This window comes from Lemur catta, chromosome 18 (assembly GCF_020740605.2).
Source record: "Lemur catta isolate mLemCat1 chromosome 18, mLemCat1.pri, whole genome shotgun sequence".
NCBI lineage: Eukaryota > Metazoa > Chordata > Mammalia > Primates > Lemuridae > Lemur > Lemur catta.
Genome location: NC_059145.1, coordinates 28,811,057 through 28,837,548, shown reverse-complemented (window position 1 = coordinate 28,837,548; position 26,492 = coordinate 28,811,057). Strand labels below are relative to the sequence as shown.

Below are 26,492 nucleotides of genomic sequence, written 5' to 3'. Positions count from 1 at the left end.
ATGCAACCTCGGCTCTATGTGTGCGATTCTTTTGTGAGTCCCCCTCTCCCCTTTTAGACTGGAGGTTCTCAGCCAAAGGCAATTGGCTCCCCAAAGGACATGTGGCAATATCTGGAGACATTTTTGGTTGTCACAGTGGGCGGGGGGTGGGAGTGGTGTTACTGGCATCCTTTGCTCCAAGGATCACCCCTAGGAGCAAAGAATTGTCTGGCTCGAGGGGTCACTGGTGCTGAGGCAGATAAACCCTGCTTTGGACCACAAGCCCATGAACGCAGGGACCACGGGCACTGGGGCACGGACATCCCGAGAAAGAGCACATTTAAAGGCTGACTGAAAGCTCCCAACACTCTCATAGGTCTGTCCATGGATAGAGCCACCATGTCCCTCAAAGCCTCCCAGCCACGAGGAACAAGAGGATGGATTAGCCTAAACTGTCTTTGTGCCCCACATCAGGATAATGACACGGCGTCTGCTGGGCTAGAGAAAGTCATCCTTGTTTTGTGTGCCTTTGCTTTAAAATTACCTGAAGTCTCATTTTAAATTGTATTTATTGACAGTCTCATGTGTTGGCAATAAAATTTCATCTCCGGTTTTAGTCAGTTGGAACACTCCGCTGGGTCCAGTGGCCTGGCTTCTTCACTAAGACCGTCATGGGAAAAAAGGCCAAAGTGGCGGGGGGTGGGACAGTGATAAAGCATCTTTGGGAGGCAATTGGAGACATCTGAATCTGGGCTAATCTGGACTGTGTATGAGATAAAATTATTGAAATCGTGTTTAGCTTCTTAGCTTCAATAATGGTATCACAGTTATGTAGCAGAATGTCCTACTCTTAGGAGTTGCAGGCCAAAATATTTACGGGAGAACTGTCAGAATGTCTGCAACTTGCTTTCAGTGGCTTAGCAGAAAAACAGCTGGGTGCGTGTGTGTGGAAAGAGAGGGAAAGAGGACAGACGGGGCAAAATGTTAAAAGGAGGATCCAGGTGGAGGGAGTGTGGGCGTTTCCTGTATTACTTTCAGTTTCTCAGGGTTGCAGTCCTTAGCACAGGGGTGCGTGGTGAGTGTCGCCGGGAGCCCTCTGAGCTCGGCCGTCTGTGTCTTCAGTTTGCAGCTCCCCGCCCATCCACATGAAGGTGCAGCCCCTGAACCAGACGGCGCTGCAGGTGTCCTGGAGCCAGCCGGAGACCATCTACCACCCGCCCATCATGAACTACATGGTCTCCTACAGCTGGACCAAGAACGAGGATGAGAAGGAGAAGACGTTCACAAAGGACAGTGACAAGGAGTTGGTAAGGCCCCCTTCCAAGTCGGGGTGCCTGCTGCCCCCGCAGGGATGAGGGTGCCTCCTGCTGCACCTCTCTGCCAGGTGCTGCCCGGCGTGCCCGCTCTGCCTGGCAGTGGCACCAGGGAGGACGGCGGATGGAGCCTGCCTGGGCCCCATGCTGACCCTCTGCTTACTAGCTGTGTGGCCGGGAGAGCCAAGTCATTTCTTTGCCTTGGGTCCTTCAAAACTGACTGCTTTTTCTTTCATTAACAAGAAGAAAACCCCCATCAGGCCTTGTTCATATGACAGGGTTATTGTAACTGAGTTATACAGATGTTCGACCTGTCCCAGCATATAGTGAGCGCTATACAAATATTAACTATTGTTATTATAATTATTCCTCCTGCGCTACAGCTACCATCACTAATATCCCCACCACCGCCAGCTGTCCACCGTCCACACAACTCCTCTTTGTCACATTGGTTCCGCCTTATACATTGCTCGTACCTGCTAAGTCCCTGTGGCCGTGTAACTTCCTGCCTCTGTTCTCAGACTCTCAGATACTGTCTGGCCTCACGTAGAGCCACACATGCCCAATTCATCCCCTCCTCTTAAAATTTACATAAATGTCTAGTGTCCAACACCCAAAAAGGCCTTTCAGAACAGATGTTTGTAGAAGCCATCTTCTTCCCCATAAAAGCAAACCCTCCAACGAGCACTAGTCTTGAAGAGTTTGCCTGGAAACTCAAAGTGACACATTTGGGTTTGAAAGCCTTGCGTTTATTGTTAATCAAAGGCAGGCTTTGGAATAATGAAACCCGTAATTGTATATGCACATGAAAAATGCAATAGCACCAAGTGGGATTCTTAATGACTGTTATCACTTTTTTTTTTCTTCCAATGCAGAATCCTCAGGGCCCATTCAATCAGTTATGGAATAATACTTTTCATATTTTTTTAGATGAAGATTCTTTTACTTCATTTCCATTTATATTTTCAATTTCCCCACTAGACATTGTTATCTGGGCCACATTAGGGAACGGTGAGCTTCATGAAATCAGAGAGGAATCTATTGAAAGGCACCCAAGGTTATGATGTATTTTAACCTTTCTCTTGTCACAACTGAAAGTCCATAAGGGATTTTTCTGTTTCTGAAGTAAAGATGGCTTGCATTAATCAGCAGAAACTATCTAGGCGCTTAGGCGATTTCTTGTTCTAAGTGGGAAATAATTAAACATGCAAAGATGAATGGATAGCGGCTTGGAGTGAATTCTAATAAATCCCTGCATAGATGGAGTGAAGATTTTGCTCTGAACAGAAGATGGGGTCAGAGGTTTAGGGAATGAGGCATAAATTAGTTTCAGAGAAAGAGATGTTGAGAAAAACATGCTTTGACAGCAAGTTCTTTTTTGCAAGAATTTCTAGGGGTGGTTATTTTCTTTTGGGACACACAAAATTAATTTTCTTAATTCCTCAAAGTCAAGAGTGCTGACTTAGTGGCAACAAAGCTGTTCTCTAACTTGCGGTTAGTGTGGCCCAGAAACCTAAAAAGTAATACTTAACATCTGAGCAGCATTTTCTAGTGGGCATCCCCCTCACAGGGCCTCATCACAAACCTGTGGGGCAGGTGTTATTACCTGCCTTTTCCAAAAGAGATAAATGAGGCTTAAAGCGACATAACACGACCCTAACCTACCGCTCTCACCAGGAAGCTGTTTTAGAGGCAGCAGCTGCAGGTGGGGCCACAATAACATTTTCATACCAGTTCAGAAGTTTTTAATAGCGGTGTCGGGAAAGCCCACTCAGTGGCTAAGCTCACAGAGCTGCTTCTATGCTTGGCCCAGAATGCACACTTTGATGACAAGACATCTCTTCCATTAGGAAGAGTCTTTGAAAATCAGTTGCCTTTGTTTCTTCAGCAAGCAAGTGCTGCCTGCTTCTTAGGTATTTTCTGTCTTCTCATTTTTAAAGGCCATTGGAATGAAACTTTAAGGAAGGGGGACCTGGGTTTGGCTGGTGATGTTTGCCCAGGGATTGGCAAACTTGTAGAAATTTTAGGCTTTACAGGTTAAACAGTCTCTGTTGTAACTACACAAGTGACTCCCGTTGCAGGGTAGAAGCAGCCATAGACGATACCTAAACAGCCATGGCCGTGTGCCAATAAAACTTGATTTATAAAAACAGATGGGGGGGCGGAGCTTGCCCACCCCTGTGTTAGACCCTTGGCAGTCTTTCTGTTGCTTGGTGTGGTCTACCTATGAGCAAGTTTTGCCTGGCCTATGTTACGTGGTTCTCACAAGAACCTTAACAGTTGAAGTTCTCAGAGGCTGAAAGACATTGAGGAGCTGGCTCAGAATCACGCAGCTAGTGAGTGGTGTGAAAAGCTAGATATCGTGTCCTCTGCCCACTAGCCTGGTGTCTTTCCTTGTGCCCTGCCCCACTCTCTCCATAGTCCTTTTGACTGCAAAGAAACAGACATACAGAGATTTTTTTTGCAGATGTTCTAAACTTTACATGGCTCTGGAGATTGGGTACACTTGATAATTCTAGAGGCTGTCTGAGATAAATAATTATAGTTTATCAGGTAGAGTAATTATCACAGAAGTCCAAGCCTTGTGAGTATAAAGAGGGCTGAAGACACATTCTAAGCCATAGTCAAGAATGATGTTATTATTTCTCTTATCCTGCACATTTCGGTGTTGAAAACAGATGATTCCCAGGTGAGGTCTGAATGGCCTTCCAAAGCGAGCCTTTGTCCGTAGGGAAACATCCTTTCTGTCAGGCTTTGCCTCGGTACCCAGGTTTGTCTTTAGAATGCAGAGCGTTCAGCTCACCGCCCTGTCTTTCTTCACCTACAGAAAGCCACCATTAGCCACGTCTCACCCGATAGCCTTTACCTGTTCCGAGTCCAGGCCGTGTGTCGCAACGACATGCGCAGCGACTTCAGCCAGACGATGCTGTTTCAAGGTGAGGCTGGTTCCCCCTGTCTGTGCCCCGCGCCCTTGCTGTGCTTTGTCCTTCCTCCTGCTAAGGTGCTCGGCAGCAGCACACAAGCCTGGTCTAAGAACCAGTGTAGGGCTGTGAACCCCACGTGGAAAGCCACAGTAATTTAGATTTGTCTTTTAGGTTGGAGGTTTCATAGGCCAGAGGAAGAGAGGAAAAACAAAGCATATTTTTTGTTTGTTTTATTGTTATTTTCCAGCCGTGGAGAGCCAAGTGTTTGGACCTTTCACCCCTAGCGCTATGGCTGTGTCAGATCACAAAATCGCCTCCACGTCGTGTCGTTGAATATCCTCTTTGGATTTCTGACATGATTCAGTTAGCTGTTCTCCCAAGAACTACCGCCCAAAACAGATACGGTTCACCCTTGGGATTTGGAGCCACATAAACGAGCCCCTGCTTGTGGGATCTTCGAGATTCCTGGGATCTAGATATATGTTCCTGGTGATTTAGGGATTCATGGAAAGTTCCAGGGACAGAGCTAGAGTGAAGCAAGTGAGACATTTGCTTTGGAGCAAAATTTAAAGGGGTGCCAAAAAACTTAGTGATCAAGAGACGATTTTTTTTTTTTTTTTTTTTTTGAGACAGAGTCTCACTCTGTTGCCCAGGCTAGAGTGCCGTGGCATCAGCCTAGCTCACAGCAACCTCAGACTCCTGGGCTCAAGCAATCCTCCTGCCTCAGCCTCCCGAGTAGCTGGAACTACAGGCATGTACCACCATGCCTGGCTAATTTATATATATATATATATGTTTTTAGCTGTCCGTATAATTTCTTTTCTATTTTTAGTAGAGACGGGATCTCACTGTTGCTCAGGCTGGTCTCGAACTCCTGACCTTGAACGATCCACCCGCCTCGGCCTCCCAGAGTGCTAGGATTACAGGCATGAGCCACTGCGCCCGGCCAAGAGATGATGTTTTAATGGGATTTTTTTTAAAAAAGCAGAATCAATGCAAACATTTCAGGAATAAAATATCAGAATTTTAAGTAAAGATACATAGGATATACTCTGTCTTACCCTACCTAAATCCTGGTTTTGGCTCCAATATTATTTACAAAAATAGGCAGCCAGACTGTGGGCCATAATTTGCTGATGTGGTTTTATTAATATGATACGTGCTAAGAACAGCATGCAAGTAGGGACCAGTGGCTCCACTCTGCCAGTCTGAGGCCCTCCTTGGTCAAGTTCTTTACTTCTTGGGTCGTCAGTTTTCCCATCCATAAAATGAGAAACACACACAGCAGGCTAGTAGTACTTAACTTTTTTGAGTCATGGATCTTAGGAAGGCTTTGGACCTTTTCCCTAGAATCTCGCCTACAACTTCAGGGACCCTGTAAGTCATGTAGGCTGGAGACCATCAGCATCAGCTGGAAGCCTCATGGGCCCCTCCCAGACCAGCTGCATCAGAATCTTGGGGTGGGGGGAGGAATCTGAGTTTCAGTGAGGTGGCCCTCATGGCTGGCTGCATAGTAAGGGGCTCTGGAGTGAGAGCCCCTAGTCTGAGTCCTGGCTGCCACTTAGTGGCTGTACAACTCTGAGACTGCTTCTTAACTTCTTGAAGCTGCCACTTCCCAATCCAAAAAGTGGTGGTATTAATAGTAACAATCTCACGGGTCCTTGTAGAATGATATGGGGTGACATGTTTTAAGTAATTCGCATAGTGCTAGTTAGCTAATTAATACACCACATGGAAACATCCCCTTAGTATTAGGTTTGATATTAAAAAGTCATAAGTGATGGACCCAGGGTAAGAAGCCCTCCAGCCTAGACTCCCTCCAAGGATCTCTTCTAGCTGGAAAATCTTCACTTGATATTTAAATATTCTTTCCTAATGTTCACATTGATGCCATCTTTCCATTTAAACTAATTGAAATTAGTGGGCAAATGCAGTGGCTCACGCCTGTTGATCAAGCTTACAGTGAGCTATGTCACTGCACTCCAGCCTGGGTGACAGGGTGAGACCCTGTCTCAGAAAGAAAGGGAAGGAGAAGGGGAAAGAAGGGAAGAGAAGGAAGAAAGAAATTAGCATATCTGCACTTTTTCATAAATAAATCACATTATGTCCACTTTAACCCTGAATATACTGGTCTCTTTAGCTTACAGTGAGCTATGTCACTGCACTCCAGTCTGCATGGCAGAGTGAGACCCTGTCTCAGAAGGAAAGAAGGAAGAGACGAAGGGAAGGGAAGGAAATACCATATCATACTTTTTTTCGTAAATAAATCACACCCTGTCCACTTTTACCCTGAATATACTGGTCTCTTTCCCTGTGTCGAGGAAGGACTACAAGCCAAGGCCAGGCCTGTGCCGGCCGAGGGGAGCGAGAGGGGAGTCCAGGCTTAGGCACTTACTAAGGCTGAGGCCCTGGAACTTTGGACACATAAATCATGATTAGGCCCCCCATGTGCTCTGACCAGGAGCCTAGAATCTGCAGAACTGCCTCACCTGATTAATAGGCCCCCGAGCTCCCTAGCTTCTGCATGGACTTTGAAAAATTAAATGTTTGTAATATAATATAATTCAAAAAGACCCAATCAGCTAATAAATTCAAAGCACAGAATATTTTAAAGGTCTGATCACAGCGACTTGCGGACAATGGCCGGTATCTACTTGGTCTGCAGGCTTTCTTTGCTCAGAGGTGGACATGAGTGCGCTCGTTACTTATTTGGGTGTTGATCCCCACGTGTTGATAAAGGGGCAGGATCCTTTCTTTACACCTCGCCACAGTGGCTCTGGCTTTTCCCTGCCACATCCAAGCGAGCAGTGTAAAAAACTAAATCTTCATCAAGGTAACCAACCGTACCAACCGACCATACCTTTTCTGGTAAGCCAGGGAGGAGTTCATAAGAAGGTTTGTAAAAGGGAAAGAAAAAAAGCCTAGAGATTTCCACAGAAGCCTTGTTCAGAATAATTAGGTTTCTCAATAATAAATTTACATCTGGCTTGGGAGCATGAGGAAGCCACATGGAATATTTACCTTATTATAGTAAATATAACGATATTTACGATCTATATGTTGTGTTTACCTTACCATGGTAGATACAATAATAATAACAGCAAGCAAGATTTGTAGAGTGGCTCACAGTTACAGAGCATTTTCCCATAAATCATTTCATCTGAACCTCAAGCCATGGCAGCTTGTAATGTAGGTGTTATTTTACAAACGAGAAAATGATGTTCAGGGTGCAAGTAACTCGAGAAAATGACTCGGCTACTAAGCAGAGTCTGGTTTTTCGATTGCAAAGCCCAATCGCTTATACACAGCCATGGATCACCCCAAAGAGGAAATATCACCCAGTACCCCAAGTCTTCCACAAAAGGATAAAAAGATTGATGATTTAAGTGTTCATAGCCATTTTGTAATTCCCAACAGTCATGGAAAACTGCACACAAATTTTTTCTTTCAGCCACAAACCCATCCCTGGACAGGCCCACAACTCCTGTCTCAGAACGATTTCAAATAAATAAGTAAAATACATAGGAAAGGAACCAATTACATTCAAATGTAGTTGTCAAAATATTTTAAACAAATTTGGGATGTAGTAATATACGTGCTTTTTTCATTAAATGACAAGTAGCTCTCTGTTAGCTACCACGATTTCTGAGTAGTAATGAACATCAATAATATTCCAAAATAGCTCCAGCAACTATGAGGCAGTATGAAAATATCTGTGATTTCAATCAGAAACGAAGTCTCGGGTCCTGCTTATGCAGCTGGGATCGGATGACGACATTCATTGCAGAAAAAAGTGCACCATGGCAGGGAGGGCTTAGGGAGGACGCAGATGTCAATTTTCCCCCTCCCTGAATTCCATTAGGCCCCGGGGCCCCAGGTTGAGCACTTCTCATCTGACCTGTGGGAACGTCCTAGTCACCAGGGCTCTAACTGACCCCGGTGGAGATTGTTCAAGACTAATGGAAAGCCGGCAAGCTGCCGCAGTGGCTATTTAGTTGGTTGGCCTTAATTAGAGCCCTTTTTAAAGGGCAGGTAAAGCAGATCTCCTGGGAACCGTTTTCCTGTCTTAATGAAGGGAGGTGTGCACACCTGTCGGAGGCACTGAAGTATCGATCCGTGGGCAACTTGATCACGGGAGGCTGTATTTAGTCTTGGGCAAGATTCACACCGTTTGCCTTCTGAGCTGCCTTCTTTGACCTGGAATCTAAACGGTTGTATTGACTTGTAGCCCGGCCTGTTTCCCACATTTGTCTCTTTGCACATTTTACTTTTCAACTATGCAAAATGAATATATCATGAGGTCAAGGTTGCAAACTCGAGTGCCCATGGGGCCAGGCAGGGGGCGTGTAGAAATGAGGGGAGGGCTATAAGTGGGAAATTGGAGACTATGTACCCACTTGAAGCGGGTGACAGACAAAATGTTGCCCTATGGGAGGGCGAGGCAAGTTTTGCCAAAACTGAGTTTTCAGATAAGCGGGGATTAGGATTTTTAGATGAAGGCTACTGTTTACAATGTTGGTGGAAAACTCACTTAAAAAAAAAAAAGTTTTCAGACCAAACAAAAGTATATGTAGGTCATTTGCCATTTCTGGTTCAGGTAAAAATCACAGCAGCCTACAGTGTCATTTATTTTGGTAATTAGCATTTTTTGCTAACATTTCAATGCCATGTATACAGGAGGCAGATTTTCAGTTTATGAAGCATTATTCCTTTTTGAAATACCCACAAAGAAGCAGTTTATTATGGCTTTTTAACATGTCATATTGTTTGCGGCTGGGCACAGTGGCTCACACCTGTAATCCGAGCACTTTGGGAGGCTGAAGTGGGAGGATCACTTGAGGCCAGGCGTTCGAGACCAACCTGGGTAATATAGCAAGACCCATGTCCCTACAAAAAGTTTAAAAATTAGCCAGGTGTGGTAGCATGTGCCTATAGTCCCAGCTACTGAGGAGGCTGAGGTGAAAGGATCCCCTGAACCCAGGAGTTCAAGGCTGCAGTGAGCTATGACCATACCACTGCACTCCAGCCTGGGTGATAGAGTGGGACTCTCTCCTAAATAAATGTGTGTGTGTGTCTAGACACACACATACATATAATAATACACAAAAGATGAGGCAGGCAGATAGAGTTAAATTATTACACACTTCCTACATTTTTACAAAGTAATGAAAGTACTAATTTAAGGTAAACCATGGTAAGTTAAGGATGTATATTAGAATCACTAAAAGGATAATATAGGAAATTATGACCAAAAAGATAATAGAGGAGGAACAATAGAATAATATGATTCCATTTAAATGAAGTTCAAAAATAGGTAAAACTCTGACAGAAGTCAGAATAGTGGTTTCCTTTAGGGGTAGGGATGGTTGTTGATTGCATGGGGGCACAAGCAAACCTTTTTCCTGCAAAGCACTGGAGAATATACCTTAATATGGGTAGTAGTTACATAGTGTTTACATATATAAAATTAATTGAATTATACACTTAAATCTTATGCATTTTACTGTATGTAAGTTTTACCTCAATAAAAAAACAATAATTTTTTAAAAAAATTTAACTAATAGCTTAAGACAGGTCAGCAGACTGTAGCCCCCAGGTCAGATTTAGCCCTCTGCATGTTTTTGTATGACTTACATGCTAAGAAGCGTTTTATATTTTTATATGGTTGAAAAAAATCTACAGAGGAATAGTATTTTGACATGTGAAAAAAAATTTTTTCTTTTTGAGAAAGAGTCTCACCCTAGCTAGAATGCAGTGGCATCAGCCTAGCTCACTGCAACCTCTAACTCCTGGACCCACGCCATCCTCCTGCCTCAGTCTCCCAAGTAGTTGGGACTACAGGCACATGCCACCATGCCCTGCTAATTTTTCTATTTTTAATAGAAACGGAGTCTCACTCTTGCTCAGGCTGGTCTTAAGCTTCTGAACTCACCTCCCTCCTTGGCCTCCCAAAATGCTAGGATTACAAGCATGAGCCACCACACCCAGACTTGACTTGTGAAAATTACATGTAATTCAGACTTGTGTCCATAAGTAAAGTTTTGTTTTGTTGGAATCACAAAAAAAAATTTTATTGTTTACAGTGTAATTTCTTTGTTTCTCAGCTAATACCACTCGAATATTTCAAGGGACCAGAATTGTGAAAACGGGAGTGGTAAGTAAAGAATGGTAATGGCTTTTGTCACAGCTGGTTGATAATTTGCATGCAGTTAAAACTGTCACCACCAGGTGGCAGTATAATGTTGTTAAACTGCTCAATGTAACAAGGTTAAAATAGAGAAAAAATTACATTATTCAATTTTTATAATTCAATACCTTATGAAAACAAGCTGTGCGACAGTGTTAGAGGGTTATATTATATAATTAATTTTTTCAAGGTAAAAATCTGCCAGATTTATAATTACTTACGATCTGTGGGATCAGACAGCACAGGAATACAAAGGAGTTCATCTGTTCCAACCCCCTCATTTGATGTATGCTAAAACTCAGAGGTTGTCACTTGCCCAAAATTAGATGGATCCAAAAATGTCTAGAGCCTGAATTAATATCTCAGTTTCCCCATACTTGGTACAACCAATAATTACAACACTAATCACCCTGGTAGCGATAAAAGTAATAGCCTAAAATTCACTAAGCACTTTCTGGGTTTCAGGCACAGGTTATTTTATTTACTCCTCCAGGCAGCCCACAAAGTCGGTGTTACTATTGTTCCCGTTTTACACATGAAGAAACTGAGGCTCCGTGAGTTAAAGTTATGTGTTCAGCATCGCCCAGAAAGCAAGTGAGAAATCATCAACTCACCCCCAGGCAGTCTGACTTCTCTGTGTCGAGCGCCTTATCTTATGCGGCATTTGGCATTTCATAAACCACCCTCAGAACTCAACTTTGCTAACTTGATTATCCTTAAATTACAAAATTTTCCAAGTAAAACTTGCTGATGAAGTATGAAACCTAAGTTGTTCCGGTTGTTGTTTTGAACTGTATAAATGATGGGATAGACTTTAGGATTCTGTATACCAGCTTATAAGAACTATTAAATTGGTATCTCAAAGCAACACTTCTTATTTTCCTAAGATACCTTATATGAATAAAACCCCACATTTGAGCCCCAGTTTACTATGGTGGGAAGAATGAGCTGAGGTTTGGACCCAGGCAGCCCTGCATTTGCACCCTCCTGGCCATGCACCTGGGCAAACTCCTTAACATCTCTCTACCTTAGTTTCCCTGAGGTATAATGGGGTGACAATCATGCCTGCCTCCGGGGTAGCATGGAAAGCCCCAGCACATAGTTGGCACTTGTCAGATGAAACTCTTGTTATTGCTGTTGATGATGTTGTCATCGATACGGACATAGATTTTGCCATGGATAAACCCAGAGACTCTGAGAGGTACCGTGACTCTATGGCACCCAACGTGGAGATGCAGAGATGTAAAACAGACCCCAGAGCTTGCAGTGCGAGTGTGGCTCCCGTGTCTGAGCTGCCACTGCAGGTGTGGGCAGGCCACTTTCCCCCGGGCCCATCCACTTTCTCACGATAAGATGGTGGGGTTGGACCAGATTCCCCCAGGTTCTTCCCAGCCCTGAGAGCTGTGTATTCTCCTTGAGTGTCAGAGATACACCTGAAATCAAGGGGATCCCGCCTCTGTCACCTCAAGAGCAGATGTCCCTGTGATGTTGCCAATGTATTCCTTATTTGTTTGTCATTAAGCCAAGTAACTTACTTTTTTTGCCACTCTACCTCATCTTAAGTAATATCAGTGAAAAGTTGGGTTTGATACACTAGTTAAATTCCTTTCATGCACTCTAAGTAATTATAAAACCATTAAAATAGGAGTCGGTCACCTGTGGACCACCCAGTGTCAACTTTCACACCGTACTTTGGGAAACTCCATAGGATGAAAGAGTGAAACCCTGGAGGGTCACAGCCGGGGCCCTGTCCCCAGTGCTAACCACTGACACGTCTCTGCTTTTTCTTCCCCCGCCTCTTCTCCGAACTCCCGGGTGACCCTTTTCAGCCCACAGTGTCGCCGGCCTCCTCGGCCGACATGGCCCCCATCAGTTCGGGCTCTTCCACCTGGACGTCCTCCGGCATCCCCTTCTCCTTTGTTTCCATGGCGACTGGGATGGGCCCCTCCTCCAGCGGCAGCCAGGCGACGGTGGCCTCGGTGGTCACCAGCACGCTCCTCGCCGGCCTGGGGTTTGGTGGCGGCGGCATCTCGTCCTTCCCCAGCACCGTGTGGCCCACGCGCCTGCCCACGGCGGCGGCGGCCAGCAAGCAGGCGGCCAGGCCGGTCCTGGCGACCGCGGAAGCCGCGGCCTCCCCGGGCCCGGACGGCGACGCGGCGCCCACCGAGGACGGCGAGGGCGCGGAGGAAGGGGGCGGGAAGGACGAGAAGAGCGAGAGTGAGGACGGCGAGCGCGAGCACGAGGAGGACGGCGAGAAGGACTCCGAGAAGAAGGAGAAGGGCGGGGTGACCCACGCAGCCGGGGAGCGGAGCCGCACGGAGCCCGGCGCCACAGCCGCCTCCCCCCGCAGGACTGCGCAGCACGGGGCGCCGCAGACTACGCCCGGCCGCGAGCCGGCCCGCACCGCTGGCCCCACGGACCGGCCGGGCCAGAGGAGGGATGCCGACCCCGGCCTGGACCCCGATTCGGTCACCTCCACCCAAGTGCCCCCCACAGTCACAGAGGAACAGTACGCAGGGAGCGATCCCGAGAGGCCCGAAACGCCATCCAAAAAGCCTGCGTCCCGAGGGGACCGATTTTCCGAGGATAGCAAATTTATCACTGTCAATCCAGGTGAGTGGCGCTCGTCTTCACCCAGGTTCCGTGCTGCTGCGAACACTCCTCCCCTTTTTCTAGAAATTAGGAGTTGGGGGGTCGAGATTCAGAAAGTGCTTAATATTCTTGGAATCCTGTATGTCCCTGGTATAAAAGGGGTGCGCACAAGTGTGTGTGTGTGTGTGTGTGTGTGTGTGTGTGTGTGTGTGTGTGTGTTCGTGTTCCTATTTTATTCTAAGAAGAAGAACCTGCTATCTTTTCTGGAATAAGTCTTTCCTTGATACTTGTTTCCTTGCCTCAGAATAACTCCAGGGACTTCAACCAAGCAGTGATATACATGAATAAAAAAGGCATCAATCTTAAGAAGTTTATTCATTAAGAATTCACTCCTCATTCATTTATGGACATCTATTTATGGATGGCCAGTATGATGCCAGGCACTGGGAGGGGGGGTGTCCCCAGGGAGCGCGGTCCCTGCCTCTTGCATCTCACGGCCGAGAGGTGATGGGCATCCGCTAGCTGGAGTGCAGCCTGGGAGTCAGGTAGCAGGAGAACAGAAAGCAAGCAAGCTGGATAAATGATTGGCTGGCAAGCCGGCCAGCTAACTGAAGTTTTCGATTGTGAAATGGTAATAGAGGAAATATACAGGATGCTGTCCAAGAGGATTATGGAGAGGCCAGGGACCTACCTTAACTAAGAAAGGCCACTCTGGAGAAATGACGTTTACATTGAATCCTGAAGAATGAAAAGCTTCAGTCTGGGGAGAACTGGTGTTAGCCATGGTCCTTGCCCAAGAAATATGGGCGTCTCTCCCAGAGCTCCCATTGCCGCGTGTACAAGCCAGTTCATAGACAGTGAGGCCAGGGCTGTGGTCCTCGTGGCACGCTTACCGCTGGCAGTTTTGTTGCTCTATCCTATTCTCAGATCTTGATGAACCATCCTGACGGTGTCTCTAGGGGAGCCATAAGCACGGGGGGGTTGTTATTGTTGTGAGGGGTTTTCTTAATAAGAAATTCTTCATTTTGCCAGACTACAAGATGTTTAGCAACAATTTTTTTTGCGTCTAAGCTGTTGTGGAGTTATAAGAGTGCAAAAAAAAAAAAGCAACTGGTAAATATTTATTTGCTTTTGCACTTGTAAACATTAAAATTCATCTAAAGCTGAGATCTCGTATGTTAAGATACAACTTAGAATAAATTTTCATGTTTTGAATTACTTTGCTCTTAAAGCTGGTATGAACTAATTTTTTGAAGTGGGGGTCTCCTGTGGGTGTTGCTCAGTTTTGCTGTGGTTTGGGGGAAAGGTGCAGAATAGCCTTTTATGGGATCCAGTGAAGGCAGTATGGGGCCACGTGGGGAGCTATTTCTGTATGAACAGTGACATTTCCTCCGGGAATTGCTGTGAGAATGTTGAATTTCTTGCATTGGGAAGATATCAAGGAAATATTGATGGAGTGCCCACTGTGTAACAGGCCCAGGACTAGGCATTGCGGACAGAACATAGATCAAGACAGACTTCAGTTCTCCCGGGGTCTAAATTCTAGTGGCGAAGCTTGAGAATGTTCCAGTAAACAAATGCATACCATTAAATAGCCTTAATTGGTAGAGTTGGGGAGGAGGATTGTGTCATGGTGAGTGGTCAGGGATGACCTTTAAGTAGAGATCCAAGTGGTGAGAAGGAGCTAGCCACAAAAGGGCATTCCAGGCTGCTGGAACAGCAGGTCCAGAGACCCTAAAGTGGGGATGAATTTGGATCGGTTAAGAAGCTGCCAGGCCAGTGTAGTTAGACCGTAGAGAGCGAGGGGTAGTGGTGGAGGGTGAGTGCAGAGCTCAGGGGCCGTGCTGAGGATTTGGTTCTACTGGACATGGGAAATCATTGGTAGATCTCTGCAGCGGAGTGACTCATCTGGTGAACTTTTTTGAAAGATCACTCAGGCCCCTGCACAGAGATGATACAGGTAAGGCAAGAGTGGTCACAGGAAGCCCAGTGAGGAGGTAGTGGTGATGACAGCTTGGACTAGGGTGTTTTCTCCGAAGACAAGTGGTGGACTTGGAATCGATTTAGGAACTTGAGTGGTCCAGCCTCTGGACTGAGGGCTCTAGCAGAGTAATATTCCCAGCCTGTGCCTCTTTAATGTTTCTTTGACCACAGTCCTGGAAACTGGCTGCTAGGAGCTTAGGGTGGGAGTGTTTCAGTTTGAGAGACAGGAGAGAGGCAGGGACCGGCACTGCTCCATGTAAGTGGAAGCGAGTTACTGCCATCGGGGTGAGAGTCCAGATTGCAGGCAAAGTGAGGGAGAAGCAGATGGTGAACCTTGGGGACTCCCGGCTCCAGGTATGGGGCATGTGGGTCTTCAGCTTCAATCCTTCGGGGATCTGAGAGCAGCTACAGTCTTGGCAGAGCGGCTTTTGAAGTCAGATCAACCCAGAAGGCTCTGCCCCATGTTCACTCAGGGTCCTCAGGCACATCTTTGTCCAGTGTCCTCGTCTCTTAAGTGGGGTTAATGATAGTCCTCAGTGGATAAACAGTCACCCTTGTCGCTGACAAGAAGGATGCCACACAATAACGATGGCGACTATGAGGAGGCCCCAAAAGGTCTTTCTTTGACAATTGTCCGTGGACGTTAACAAACATGCTGACACTGCCCTCCATTAGCTGCCCTTGAAAATGACCTCTAGGATTTCCAGCCCATCCCCAGCACTGGCAAGTCAGGGCTGCTTCCTCAGCGCCTTCAGCTCAACAGGAAAATCTGCTTCTCCCCAAAGCCAGGAAGGCTCTTCCTGCAGAATTTCAGGCAGTGCAGGTTTGAAAGCAGTGGTGGTATTAGTTTAAGCCGGAGATGAGTAAGCTTTTCAGCAAAGGGCCAGACAGTAAGTATTCTCAGCTTTGCAGGCCAGAGGTCTCTGTGGCAACTGCTCAGCTCTGCCTTGTAGCACGAAAGCAGCCACAGACAGCACATAAACGAGTGGACGTGATCATGTTCCAGTAAAACTTTGTTTACAAAAACAGGCAGTGGGCCTGATTAGGTCCCCGATCTGTCATTTGCGGACTCGTCTTTAAGCAGAGGTATGTGTGTGCCTACCGGTTAATGAAGGGTGTGGGTAACTTGAGGGGAGAACCAGCAAAGCGTCTCCCTTCACTTCCATCCATCCCGTCCTTTCCCCCATCTGGCCGCTCCAGCTTGGAATTTTTTTTTAATTAAAACCCCATCATTTTAATGTTAGTGGTGGTTTAAATCTGTTCTACATTTATTTTTTCCTCACAATAAGTAACAACAATTATTTTAAGCAATATTTAGTCTCTGAAAAGAGTGATGTTTAAAGTTACAAACTATGTTGTATTTTTACAAGTATACCCAAAAATCTTGTTTAAATTTCTTTGATGTTTGAGAACATCTTTTTTAAGTACTATGAGTAGTAGCTTTAGTATTATCTCACAATAATGAGGGGAATCCAGCGATTACTGCCAGTGAGAATGCCCAGTTATCCAGAAGTCCAAGTCCCCAATTTTTGAGTTCAAATTTTAAAAACAATTTCTCCCTTTTTAAAAAAACAAAACAAACAAACAAACAAAAAAAAAAAAACATGTGCCAAACTAAACACTTCTCTGGGCCAGGTAGGAGCCACGGGTGCTCGACGTCAACAGCAGTGCTGATTGCTATAGTGGCAACTGCCCTGGAAGCCTCTCGGGGGTTAGAGGCCTATCTGCAGTCACTGCCGCTCCCCAGGCCTCTCTGCAGCATCTCTTTAGTGCAAAGCCCTCCGCTGGATGCGCGCTACGTGGAAATTCAGCAGATGGTCCCTCCCTCAGGAGCCACAGCCTGAATGTGGAGGCAGACCCAGAAGCCGTTTGATGCATCACTGAAATGTTCTGGGCGGTGTGCAGGACAGCATGCTCTAGCAAAAACATTTCAGAGTGGGCATAGTCTACAGACTCATCACTTAGTGTTAAGGTTTGCCATTTTTGTTTCCTTAAGTCAGGGCAACTCTTTTATTCCGAGATTAAATCTTGCCCAGAACCCCAGTGTATCATCATTCGTCACTGCGGGTTTACTGACTGCCTCTTCTGGCTCAGCCCCGAGCCAGGTACTAAGGGGAGGGTCCAGTTCAGGGGTTGGCAAACTGCAGCCTACAGGCCACATCCAGCCCACGGCCTGCTTTTGCATGGCCCGTGAGCTAAGAATGGACAGAGTTGGACGGAGACTCTGGGCTGCTGTTCTGCTTTGAGCCAGAGCGGAGGGTGCTAAGCTCCAGCCACCCCACTCCTTTGGGCAAACCCTGAGGTGTGTCTTGGGAACCCTCAAGCTCTAAGGAACCCAACTTGAAAACCTTAGATTATAGAAATAACAATATCACCAGTTACTGTTGGCTCTGTGCTAGCTCTGCCTGTGCTAGAGGCCAGCTGTGTATGTCACTCATCCTGCAGCACTCCTCTGAGGGCTGTGCTGTCATTGTTGCTGTCAAGCCAGTGAGGAAACTGAGGCTCACAAGGTTAAGGGATGGGCCCAGGGCCACACAACACATGGCAAGACAGAGCCCAAACTCAAGCGGAGCTGCTCTTCTCTTGGCTTTGACGCTAGTTTCCAGAATGAGCAACACAAGATGATTTCAGATGAAATATTAAGTGACTATTTTAATGTATGCTTTTAAAAACAGACCACTTTTTCATTTATGGCAGAGGTTTTCAGCCAGGGACAATGCCGTCCTTCTCCCCAGGAACACTGGGCAGTATCTGGAGACATTTTTGGTTGTCACAACTGGGGTGGGGGATGCTCCTGTCATCTAGTGGGTAGAGGCCAGGGATGCCGCTAAACATCCCACGGTGCACAGGACAGTCCCCCAGACAAGGAATCATCTGTCCACAATGTCAACAGTGCCAAGTTTGAGAAACCCCGATTTGTAGTATTGATATAAGGTTTCCTTTTTGAAGAAGTTTGCTTGAGGGAAAAAAAAAAAGAGTAGTAAATTTAAAGACAAAGATAAGTAATAGTACAGGTTCATGAAGATAGGGCAGAAATCAAGAATGTGATACTCACTAGGAACATTGTAGCCTACGTTATTTAAAATAAATTACATCAGGAACTTGTGTGGACTGTCAGAAGTAGTTTTCAGCCAAGGCTAGTTCTGTTGATCGGGTTCCTTTTTCAGGAGATGTTTCTTTATAATTCTGCTTGCCCCTGCTCTGGGCTGTCCTTTTCCTAGCATGTCCGTAGGAACTAGGTCGGGGTAGCTTGAAGGGATTATTCAGCTACCGATACGGTTTGGTTTCCTCCCAGAAAGTATCTGGGTCCTTGGAAGTTTCTGTTCCCCACTGAGTGATCTTTGAACTAAGACAGATTATAAATCTCTTGGCGTGGAAAACCAGAACCCACTGAGGACAAGTAGATTTCCAGAGAGGTTGGGGGCAAGAATTCAGTTTGTAGGGGGTGGCATCTCGGATATAAGATCAGTATACAGCTTCTGTCCCCGACTGACTTCAGAGCCATGTGATGTTGCAACCGAGTGTCTGTGGTCACTGTCTGGTAGGTTAGGACTTGCTGTATTTATTGGGCCTGGAATTAAATTAGGATTTATCAAATGCCCTCAATTTCCCAGCACCTAATTGAAATAGAGACGACAGACCATCATTTGATTGAGTCTGGCGAATTACGCTCTGTGTGAGAGGGAAAGGGAGCACTTATCCATGGGAAATCTACGCAGTGATGTGAATGGAAGCGAATGACGCTCTAATTCAGCCCACACGTGTTAACGCAGTACCAGTGTCCCACTGCGGGAGAACATAAGTGTTTGTAACTAACCAGCAATCATTCCTCTGCAGCAGTAGTGTAGGTAACATCAGGGCTCCAGAAAAATAAAGGCCAATTTTGTGGCCCTGTGAAAGAGGAGCTACCATATCACTTCACACCCATTAGGATTGCTACTATAAAAAAAAAAAAAAATAGAAAATAAGTGTTGGTAAAAATATGAAAAGATGGGAGCCCTTTGGGTGCTGCTAGTGGGAATATAAAATGGCGTAGCTGCTGTGGAAAACACTGGCAATGCCTCGAAAAGCTGAAAATAGAATTACCATGCGATTTCGCAGTTCCACCTCTGGGTATACAGTTGACCCTTGAACAACACGAGCTTAAGCTATGCAGGTCTACTTCTACACAGATTTCTTCCACCTCCGCCACCCCTGAGACAGCAAGACCAACCCCTCCTCTTCCTCCTCCTTGGCCTGCTCAACGTGAAGATGGCAAGAATGGAGAACTTTACAGTGATCCACTTGCACTTAATGAATAGTAACTATATTTTCTCTTCCTTATGGTTTTCTTAATGACATTTTCTTTTCTCTAGCTTACTTTACTGTAAATATAGTATATAATACATAGAACATACAAAATATGTGTTAATTGACTGTTTATGTTATTGGTAAGTCTTCCAATCAACAGTAGGCTACTAGTAGCAAAGTTTTGGGGAGTCAAAAGTTATACATGGATTTTCGACTGTGCAGGGTTTGGCGCGCTAACTCGTGCATTGTTCAAGGGTCAATCGTATACCCAAAGGATTGGAAGCAGGATCTCGAAGACCTACTTGATCACCCATGTTGACATTAGCATTATTTACAACCAAGAGGTGAGAGCAACCGAAGTGTTCAACAGTGGATACATGGTATATGTGATATAAGCATTATTTACAACCAAGAGGTGAGAGCAACCCAAGTGTTCAACAGTGGATACATGGTATATGTGATATATAGTACATGCAATGGAATACTTTCAGCCTTCAAAAAGAAGGAAGTCCTGTCACATGCTACAACATGGATGAACCTTGAGGACATTAAGCTAAGTGAAATGAACCAATCACAAAAAGACAAATACTGTATGATTCCACTTATACAAGGTGCCTAGCATAGTCATGGAAACAGAAGGTAGAATGGTGGTTGCCAGAGGCTGGTGGAAGGGAGGAATGGGAAGTTGTTTAATGGCCATAGAACTTTTTTTTTTAATTTTTAATTTTTTGAGGCAGAGTCACCCTGGCTACAGTGCACTAGCGTCATCATAGCTCTCACTACAATCTTAAACTCCTGGGCTCAAGCGATCCTCCTGCCCCAGCCTCCTGAGTAGCTGGGAGTACAGGTGTGCACCACTGCACTCATTTAATTTTTTGTATTTTTAGTAGAGATAGGGTCTCACTGTTGCTCAGACTGATCTTGAACTCCTGCGCTCAAGCAATCCGCCCACCTCGGCCTCCCAGAGTGCTAGGATTACAGGTATGAGCCACCACACCTAGCCAGGCTATAGAGTTTTAATTTTGCAAGAGGAAAAAGTTCTGGAGGTCGGTTGTACAACAGTGTGAATATACTTAAAATCACTGAACTGTACACTTAGAAATGGTTAAGATGGTAAATTTTGTGTTACATGTTTTTTTACCACAATTTAAAAAAATAAAGCAGCCACCTGAATTCACAGATGTGAGCAATTTTTAATGAGTGATGTTACGTAGGACGAATTTGGTGAAGTTGCCCACAATGGAAATAGGCCATAAATTTCCGAGTGTGCAGATTATCCTTCTCTTTATCCTTCTTGCAAATGAAAGAATCTTGCTTTTTCCCTATTCCTAATAGTGGCCTCTACGACCCAAGCTGGCTTTAACCTTGACACCAGAGGGGTTCTTGTCCTGAAGCAGAAGTTGAGCCCTTCCTGGAGGGTAGGAGGCACTTCGGATGGGTCCATCTGACGTATCGCTGCCTGTAGCATTTATAGTACATTGTACTCCGTTTTTATTTGCTTCTACTGGGATGAGAGCCAAGCCAGTAAAAGGCAAACAGCATTAATTCAGTGATGACATATGCCACTGAAAACTGTTTTTCTTTTCTTTTTTTTTTTTTTTTTTTTTTTTTTAATTTTTTTAAAAAGCAGAATGGAGACACTTTACTCAGATTCTGCTGGGTGCTGAAATAAAGACGGAGAGGAGGAAAGACTGTGGGGAAGTCGTGAAACCTTACGTCCCTCCTGCGTATGTTCAGAGAGGGTTAGTTAGCATTTTGCTCCAGGTTTCGCTTTGAAGACATTTGTGAAGCAGACTCATTCTCTGAGTCTGGGCCCTGGCTATCCTCACATCTTCTGACCTAGCAGCTGTTGATCTGCACATCACATCCACGGGGGAAGTAGTGAGGAATCAGTTGATCGCCCCTTTCTCGTTCGCATCCTCTGCACGCAGATCAGCAAGACACAGCTCTGGAAAGACTATGAAAAAGGCCCAGATTCATTGAGGAGAATGGACCATGTTATATGGGCAGAGCAACAGCATAGTTAGTTTCTAATTAGTCAAGAGATAAAGTTTCTTCCAAAATGAATTGAATTGGAGAAAGCTGTCTTTTACAGAGACAGCCTCTTCTCCTGAGCCAGGTTAGTGGATAGTCAGGATCATGGGCAGAAATTTATTAAAGCATGATTTTTGCTTTTGAGCTCAAGGTTCTTTTTAAAGACCCAAGTTAGTGGTGGTCTGCTGATCCGTTGGGTCAGACTGCCATCCTACACACTGAAACTAGGCTGGCTAGAGTGAGCTGGCAGTAGGAGCGAGGGGTGAGCAAAGCAGGTCTGGTAAAGACATTAGGGAGGAGTGAGGACTGTGGCAAACCAGCGAGACACACGCTGTCTGAAGGTGTGCTGCTTGGTTCCAGCTGATGTTCCCCACGTGGGAATTCAGGCTTTTGTTGCCAGCCTTCAATATTTCTAGGAGAAGCTTCCATTGCTGATTTTTATGTGAACTCTTGCTAATTAAATGTTGGCAACTAACTCATAATTAAAAAAGAATTGCTGGGGAAGGGGTATCAAATTAAATACATCCGTGGGTTGCCAGTTCACAGCTCACGGCAGGCAGGAATCAAAGGGCTGGTCCTGCTGGGAAAACATCTGGACAAAGCAGAGATGGAGATGAGGAGGCACCGCGTGAACCCAGAGGTCCTGTACTTATCTTGGCGTCAGGATTTGGGCACGACGGAGGGAAGCAAACCCTCCAGTGACTGGGCAGGCTGTTCTGCTGGACCCCTCAGGAGGCAGCTGGTCACAAGGGAAGCTCTGAGTAAAAGTGTCCTGCTCCTCACAGTTGGGAGTGTCTAAATGTTACACTGTCAGCATTTGAAACTCTTTAATAATTTTTGAACGAGGGGCCCCATGATTTCATTTCGCATCTGGCCCCATAAATTACGTAGCCATAGCCGACACAGTCTGCTTCACATAGATTATCTCATTTAATCCTCATGACTCCCCAAAGAGGTGAGTGTTAACCTCTGTCCCCCTTTGATAGAGGAGGGACTAGAGGCTCAGAGATGGGCAGTCATTTACTCAAAGCCACACAGCTGGAAAGACTTGAGTCAGAATCTGTACCCAGGTCTACCTGACTCTTCCAGTGCGGGATTGTAACCCCGGAGCACACGGCCTCAGGTGCACTGAAAGGTGTATAGTGTGTTCTGGTCTCTGGGGCCCTGGGCATGGGGAAGGTTGTTGGGGGACCGAGGGCACAGGAGGGAGGAGGATGTCTCCTGCCAGTGCGGCGTGCTGTGTGCTCCTGGCAGTTCACTGTTTTCTTAGGGCCACGGAATGAGTGAGGCAGCAGATGAGTGTTTCTTCTGAAGGAAAGTCCTCTGGTCGCAGGGCAAACTCTGAGGTCCTGGCTCTTTACCAGCAACCTCACTGCGGGCAGCCCCTGCGCTGATGCCCAGCATGTCTCAAGTCCTGTGTGACTGCCACTTACGCACTCAGATGTTAGAAAGAGCAGCCAGATTCGGCCACCGCCCAGTGAGCGCTCACCATCTGCCTGGTGCTGTGTGAGGATGTTGATGAAGAAGAGAGCGGTGGTGGGAGTGGAGATGCTGATACCAGGGATGGTGGTGACACTAATCACAGTAGCTAGGATAAACCAGGTCCATGTGGGTGCCAGGCAGCATTCTAAGTGTTTTATCCATATGAATTCATTTAATCCTCACAACACCACCACGCAGTAGGAAATACGATTTCCATTCACAGAGGCTCAGAGAGCTTAGGTCACTTGCCCAGAGTTGCAAAGCTTGTAGGAGGCAGAGCTTTATTACTGTTCTTCCATATGCAGATGGAAATCAGCCCTGCCTTTGGGGGCCTATCATAATAAAAGAGCAATTATAATTGAGTGTGATGTGTTCAGTAAGAGCAACACAAGATGATGATGATGACAATGGTGATGACAATGGTGATGATATGCTTATTTAGCATTTGCTCGATGCCGGAGATACTTCCAAGCATTCTGTGTGCATCTTCTCATTGAATTTTCCCAACAGGTCTATAAAGTTGGTTCTTTGTATTCCATTTTATAGATTAAGAACTCCAGGCCCAAACTGGTTTAAAGTTATTGATTAGAGGTCACATGCAAAGTGGCAGAGCAGGATTTGAACCTGTAATTTTATTTTATTTTATTTTTTTAAGATAGAGTCTCTCTGTATTGCCCAGGCTGGAGTGCAGTGGCATTGTCATATAGCTCACTGCTACCTCAGACTCCTGGGCTCAAGCCATCCTCCTGACTCAGCCTCCTGAGTAGCTGGGACTATAGGCATGCACCACCACGCCCAGCCAATTTTTCTGGTTTTAGCAGAGGTGGGATCTCGCTCTTGCTCAGGCTGGTCTTGAACTCCTGACCTCAAGCAGTTCTCCCAATTCAGCCTCCCAGAGTGCTAGGATTATAGGCGTGAGCCACCGCACCTGACCTGAACCCATAATCTTAACCCTGTGTTTAGAGATGGCATAGCCTGAGGACTTGGGGAGACCTCATAGAGAAGGTAGCACCTGAACCAGGATCAAAGGATCAGAAAGAGCGTCTGGGGTCAGGAGGGGAAAGGCATTCCTAGCAGTGGGAATAGCAGGGGTCAAGGGTGAAGAGGTGGAGCTGTGGCCCAGCGTGGTCACCGATGAGGTGAGTGGCTGGAACAGGGGCTAGGGGCATGGCAGGAGAGATGATGCCAGAGTGGGAGGGAAGACCCCACTCCCAGAGGGCCTTGTTCTCCCTGTTCGGGGACTTTGGTTATCCTGAGGCCCTGAGGAAGAGCTTCAGGACAGTGACAGGAGCAGATTTCACAGGGTCACTTGGAGGTGGAATCCAGTTCCAGGCTTCTAGAACCATGAAGAGAAAGCAATACTGTGAATTTGAAAATGAAATCAACTTTTTCATGCCCTGCATGGAAATCCAGTAGCACTCTTACTGTTGCCTGGTCTTTGTGTAAAAGATCCAAGCAAATCCACTGCCTGCCAAGGGCACAGTGAAACTGTTGTCAGTGTAATTTCCTTAGGTGTCTTACTCACACTGCAAGTAACTGCCACCCTGAGATCTCCACGGAAGCCACCATTTGGGAACTGTCCACAGTGGGATTTCAGTTGATGTTCAACCCCACTACTCGACCCCCCAAAATTGCCAGACAGCACCGTGTTCGAAAGAGAAATGGCTCCAAGTCGTGGAACCTTGGTTAGCGCCCAGCTCTGAGCCAGGCAGCTATGACTTCCAGACCCTTCTCCTCTGGACCTCCATTCCCTCCTCCATCAATAAGGAGGACACACTGGTGGTTCACACCCTTTTCTGGGGCCTGGAGCTTTCTGAGAATCTGGTGAAAATTTTGAACACTCACCTTGTGGAGGAGGAGGGAGGGACAGACATAATCACCAACACACAGGTGCACGTGGGATTTCAGGGATGATGTAACGTGCCATTGATCGTCACAACCAGATACTCATTCTAAAGCCCCTCGTAAGGCCCAGAAATTCTGGAATGGTCACTGTTGACTGGTTTTAGGATGGCAGAAACAGCATGGAGCTGGTGTTTCCAGTGATTGTTTAGGAATTTAAATGTGAAGGATTATGTTGGCCAAGAGTCCTTTTCAGTAGTTTAGGACAAATAGGACATGAAGTTTGCATTCTGTGTAGCAGCATGGCCAAGAATCCTCTTCTGTAAAGAGCAGGGAGAGAAATAAGACACTGAGAGACCCATTAGTTCCTAAGGGCTTCCCAAGGTGGAGACCGAATTAATTGAACCTGTAGTCTATAAGATCAACCCTCCTGACATTTTTTCCATTAACAGGACCTCCAGGTCTTTGAGATACCCCCATCACTGGCCAGGTAATTGCCTGGCTGATCTGCCCCCCTGCTGGGGCCTTGCAAAATTATTCTCATTTGCGACTCAGGCTGCTCTGGCCAGCCACCAGCACTTTGCCATGAAAGCATCGTGTCGGTGGAGAGAACGCATGTCTGATCCTCATCTATCTCAGCTCAGGACCCTGCAGTAGCTCCTGCTGCCCTTAGCACTAAGACTGCGTCCCTTAATTCAGTCTCTGAGGCCCTGGCTGATCTGCCTCCTAATTCCCCATCTTGGTCCCCCTCCCTCTTGTTCTTGTATTCCCACTGATAATGCTCTCCTTCCAGAACACACTGCTTCCTGCACTTAGCCTAGTCAACTCTCCTTCACCCTTCAGAGCTTGCCCTAAACCCCTAAAAATGACTTCCTCAGGGAGCCCTGTGGAGACCTGGGCATGGATAGCTATTGCCCTACAGCCCCTTGGGCCTGCCCTGGCGCCACGTTCATTGTACTCTAATTACTTGTTCACATGCCCGCGTCAGCCCCTTTGAATGACTCCTATCTCGTGGGCATAGTGCCACTCCCGTGTCATGTACTGCGTCACCCCCATCCCTGCGCCATGCCTGCTGCACGGTAGGGGCTTGGCAAACAGCTATCTAATGGAAAACCGGAGCAAGGGGTTGAGAGATGGGCTGGCACAGCTAGTGGGCACTTTATCAATGGCAAGTGCCATGTGGTGGTTCTCCAGCAGGCTGTGCTTCACCTGCAGGATTCTGTGTTCTCTGTGAGCTGGGGACGAATTGGGCCCCACCGGTTTCCCAGGCCTGTGCAGAAAGCAAAGGAGGTGTTCGCTATAAAGTACGTTAGAGGAAACCAGAGAAACGCGCAGTAACATACTTTTCATGACTTGGGAGTCTTGCCTCTTTAAAAATCCGCTCCCAAGGCCAATTATTTCTTCCCTACTTAGCCCACCTTCCCTCACCTGGAAACCCAGCCTGATTAGCTCCGCATTTAGCCCATCCTGCACAGGGACACTCCGGGCTGGATGAACGCTGGCCTCGTTTTTTTGCAGAGCAGGAGGAATCCTTGCTGAGCACAAGTCAGCCTGCAGCCTGCTTTGGATTTTTTCTAGGGGCTTCTCCCTGCAGTCACAGTTAACCCTTGCTGTGTCGCTGCCTGCCTCCTGCCATTGCCTCTCTGCGCCTGTGCCCTTTCCAGCCCCAGCTCCGCACCTGAGCTTCATTTGGGCCACCTAGCACTTGCCAGGCATCTACCCTACAGACCAAGGGACAATAGGATCTCCTGCCGGGGCTCCTGGGGACTTCTGAAGGTACTCGGGGGCCTGGAGAGTTATAGGAAGAAGCTGCCTGGGTAAGAGGAGTGGGCTGACCAGTGCGGATCCTGGACTGTTCAGCAGACT

The 26,492-nt window shown here is 46.5% G+C and overlaps 1 protein-coding gene across 2 annotated transcripts in view; it reads left to right on the top strand.

The window, feature by feature from the left end:
• PTPRG (protein tyrosine phosphatase receptor type G) overlaps positions 1 to 26,492 on the top strand; it is a 667,952-nt gene that overhangs the window by 557,409 nt on the left and 84,051 nt on the right. For both annotated transcript variants that reach the window (XM_045530961.1, XM_045530962.1), the window contains exons 9-12: positions 1,102 to 1,286; positions 4,120 to 4,228; positions 10,321 to 10,370; positions 12,233 to 13,016. In XM_045530961.1, the coding sequence (XP_045386917.1) occupies positions 1,102 to 1,286; positions 4,120 to 4,228; positions 10,321 to 10,370; positions 12,233 to 13,016 (1,128 nt within the window). The remainder of the gene's footprint in view (positions 1 to 1,101; positions 1,287 to 4,119; positions 4,229 to 10,320; positions 10,371 to 12,232; positions 13,017 to 26,492) is intronic.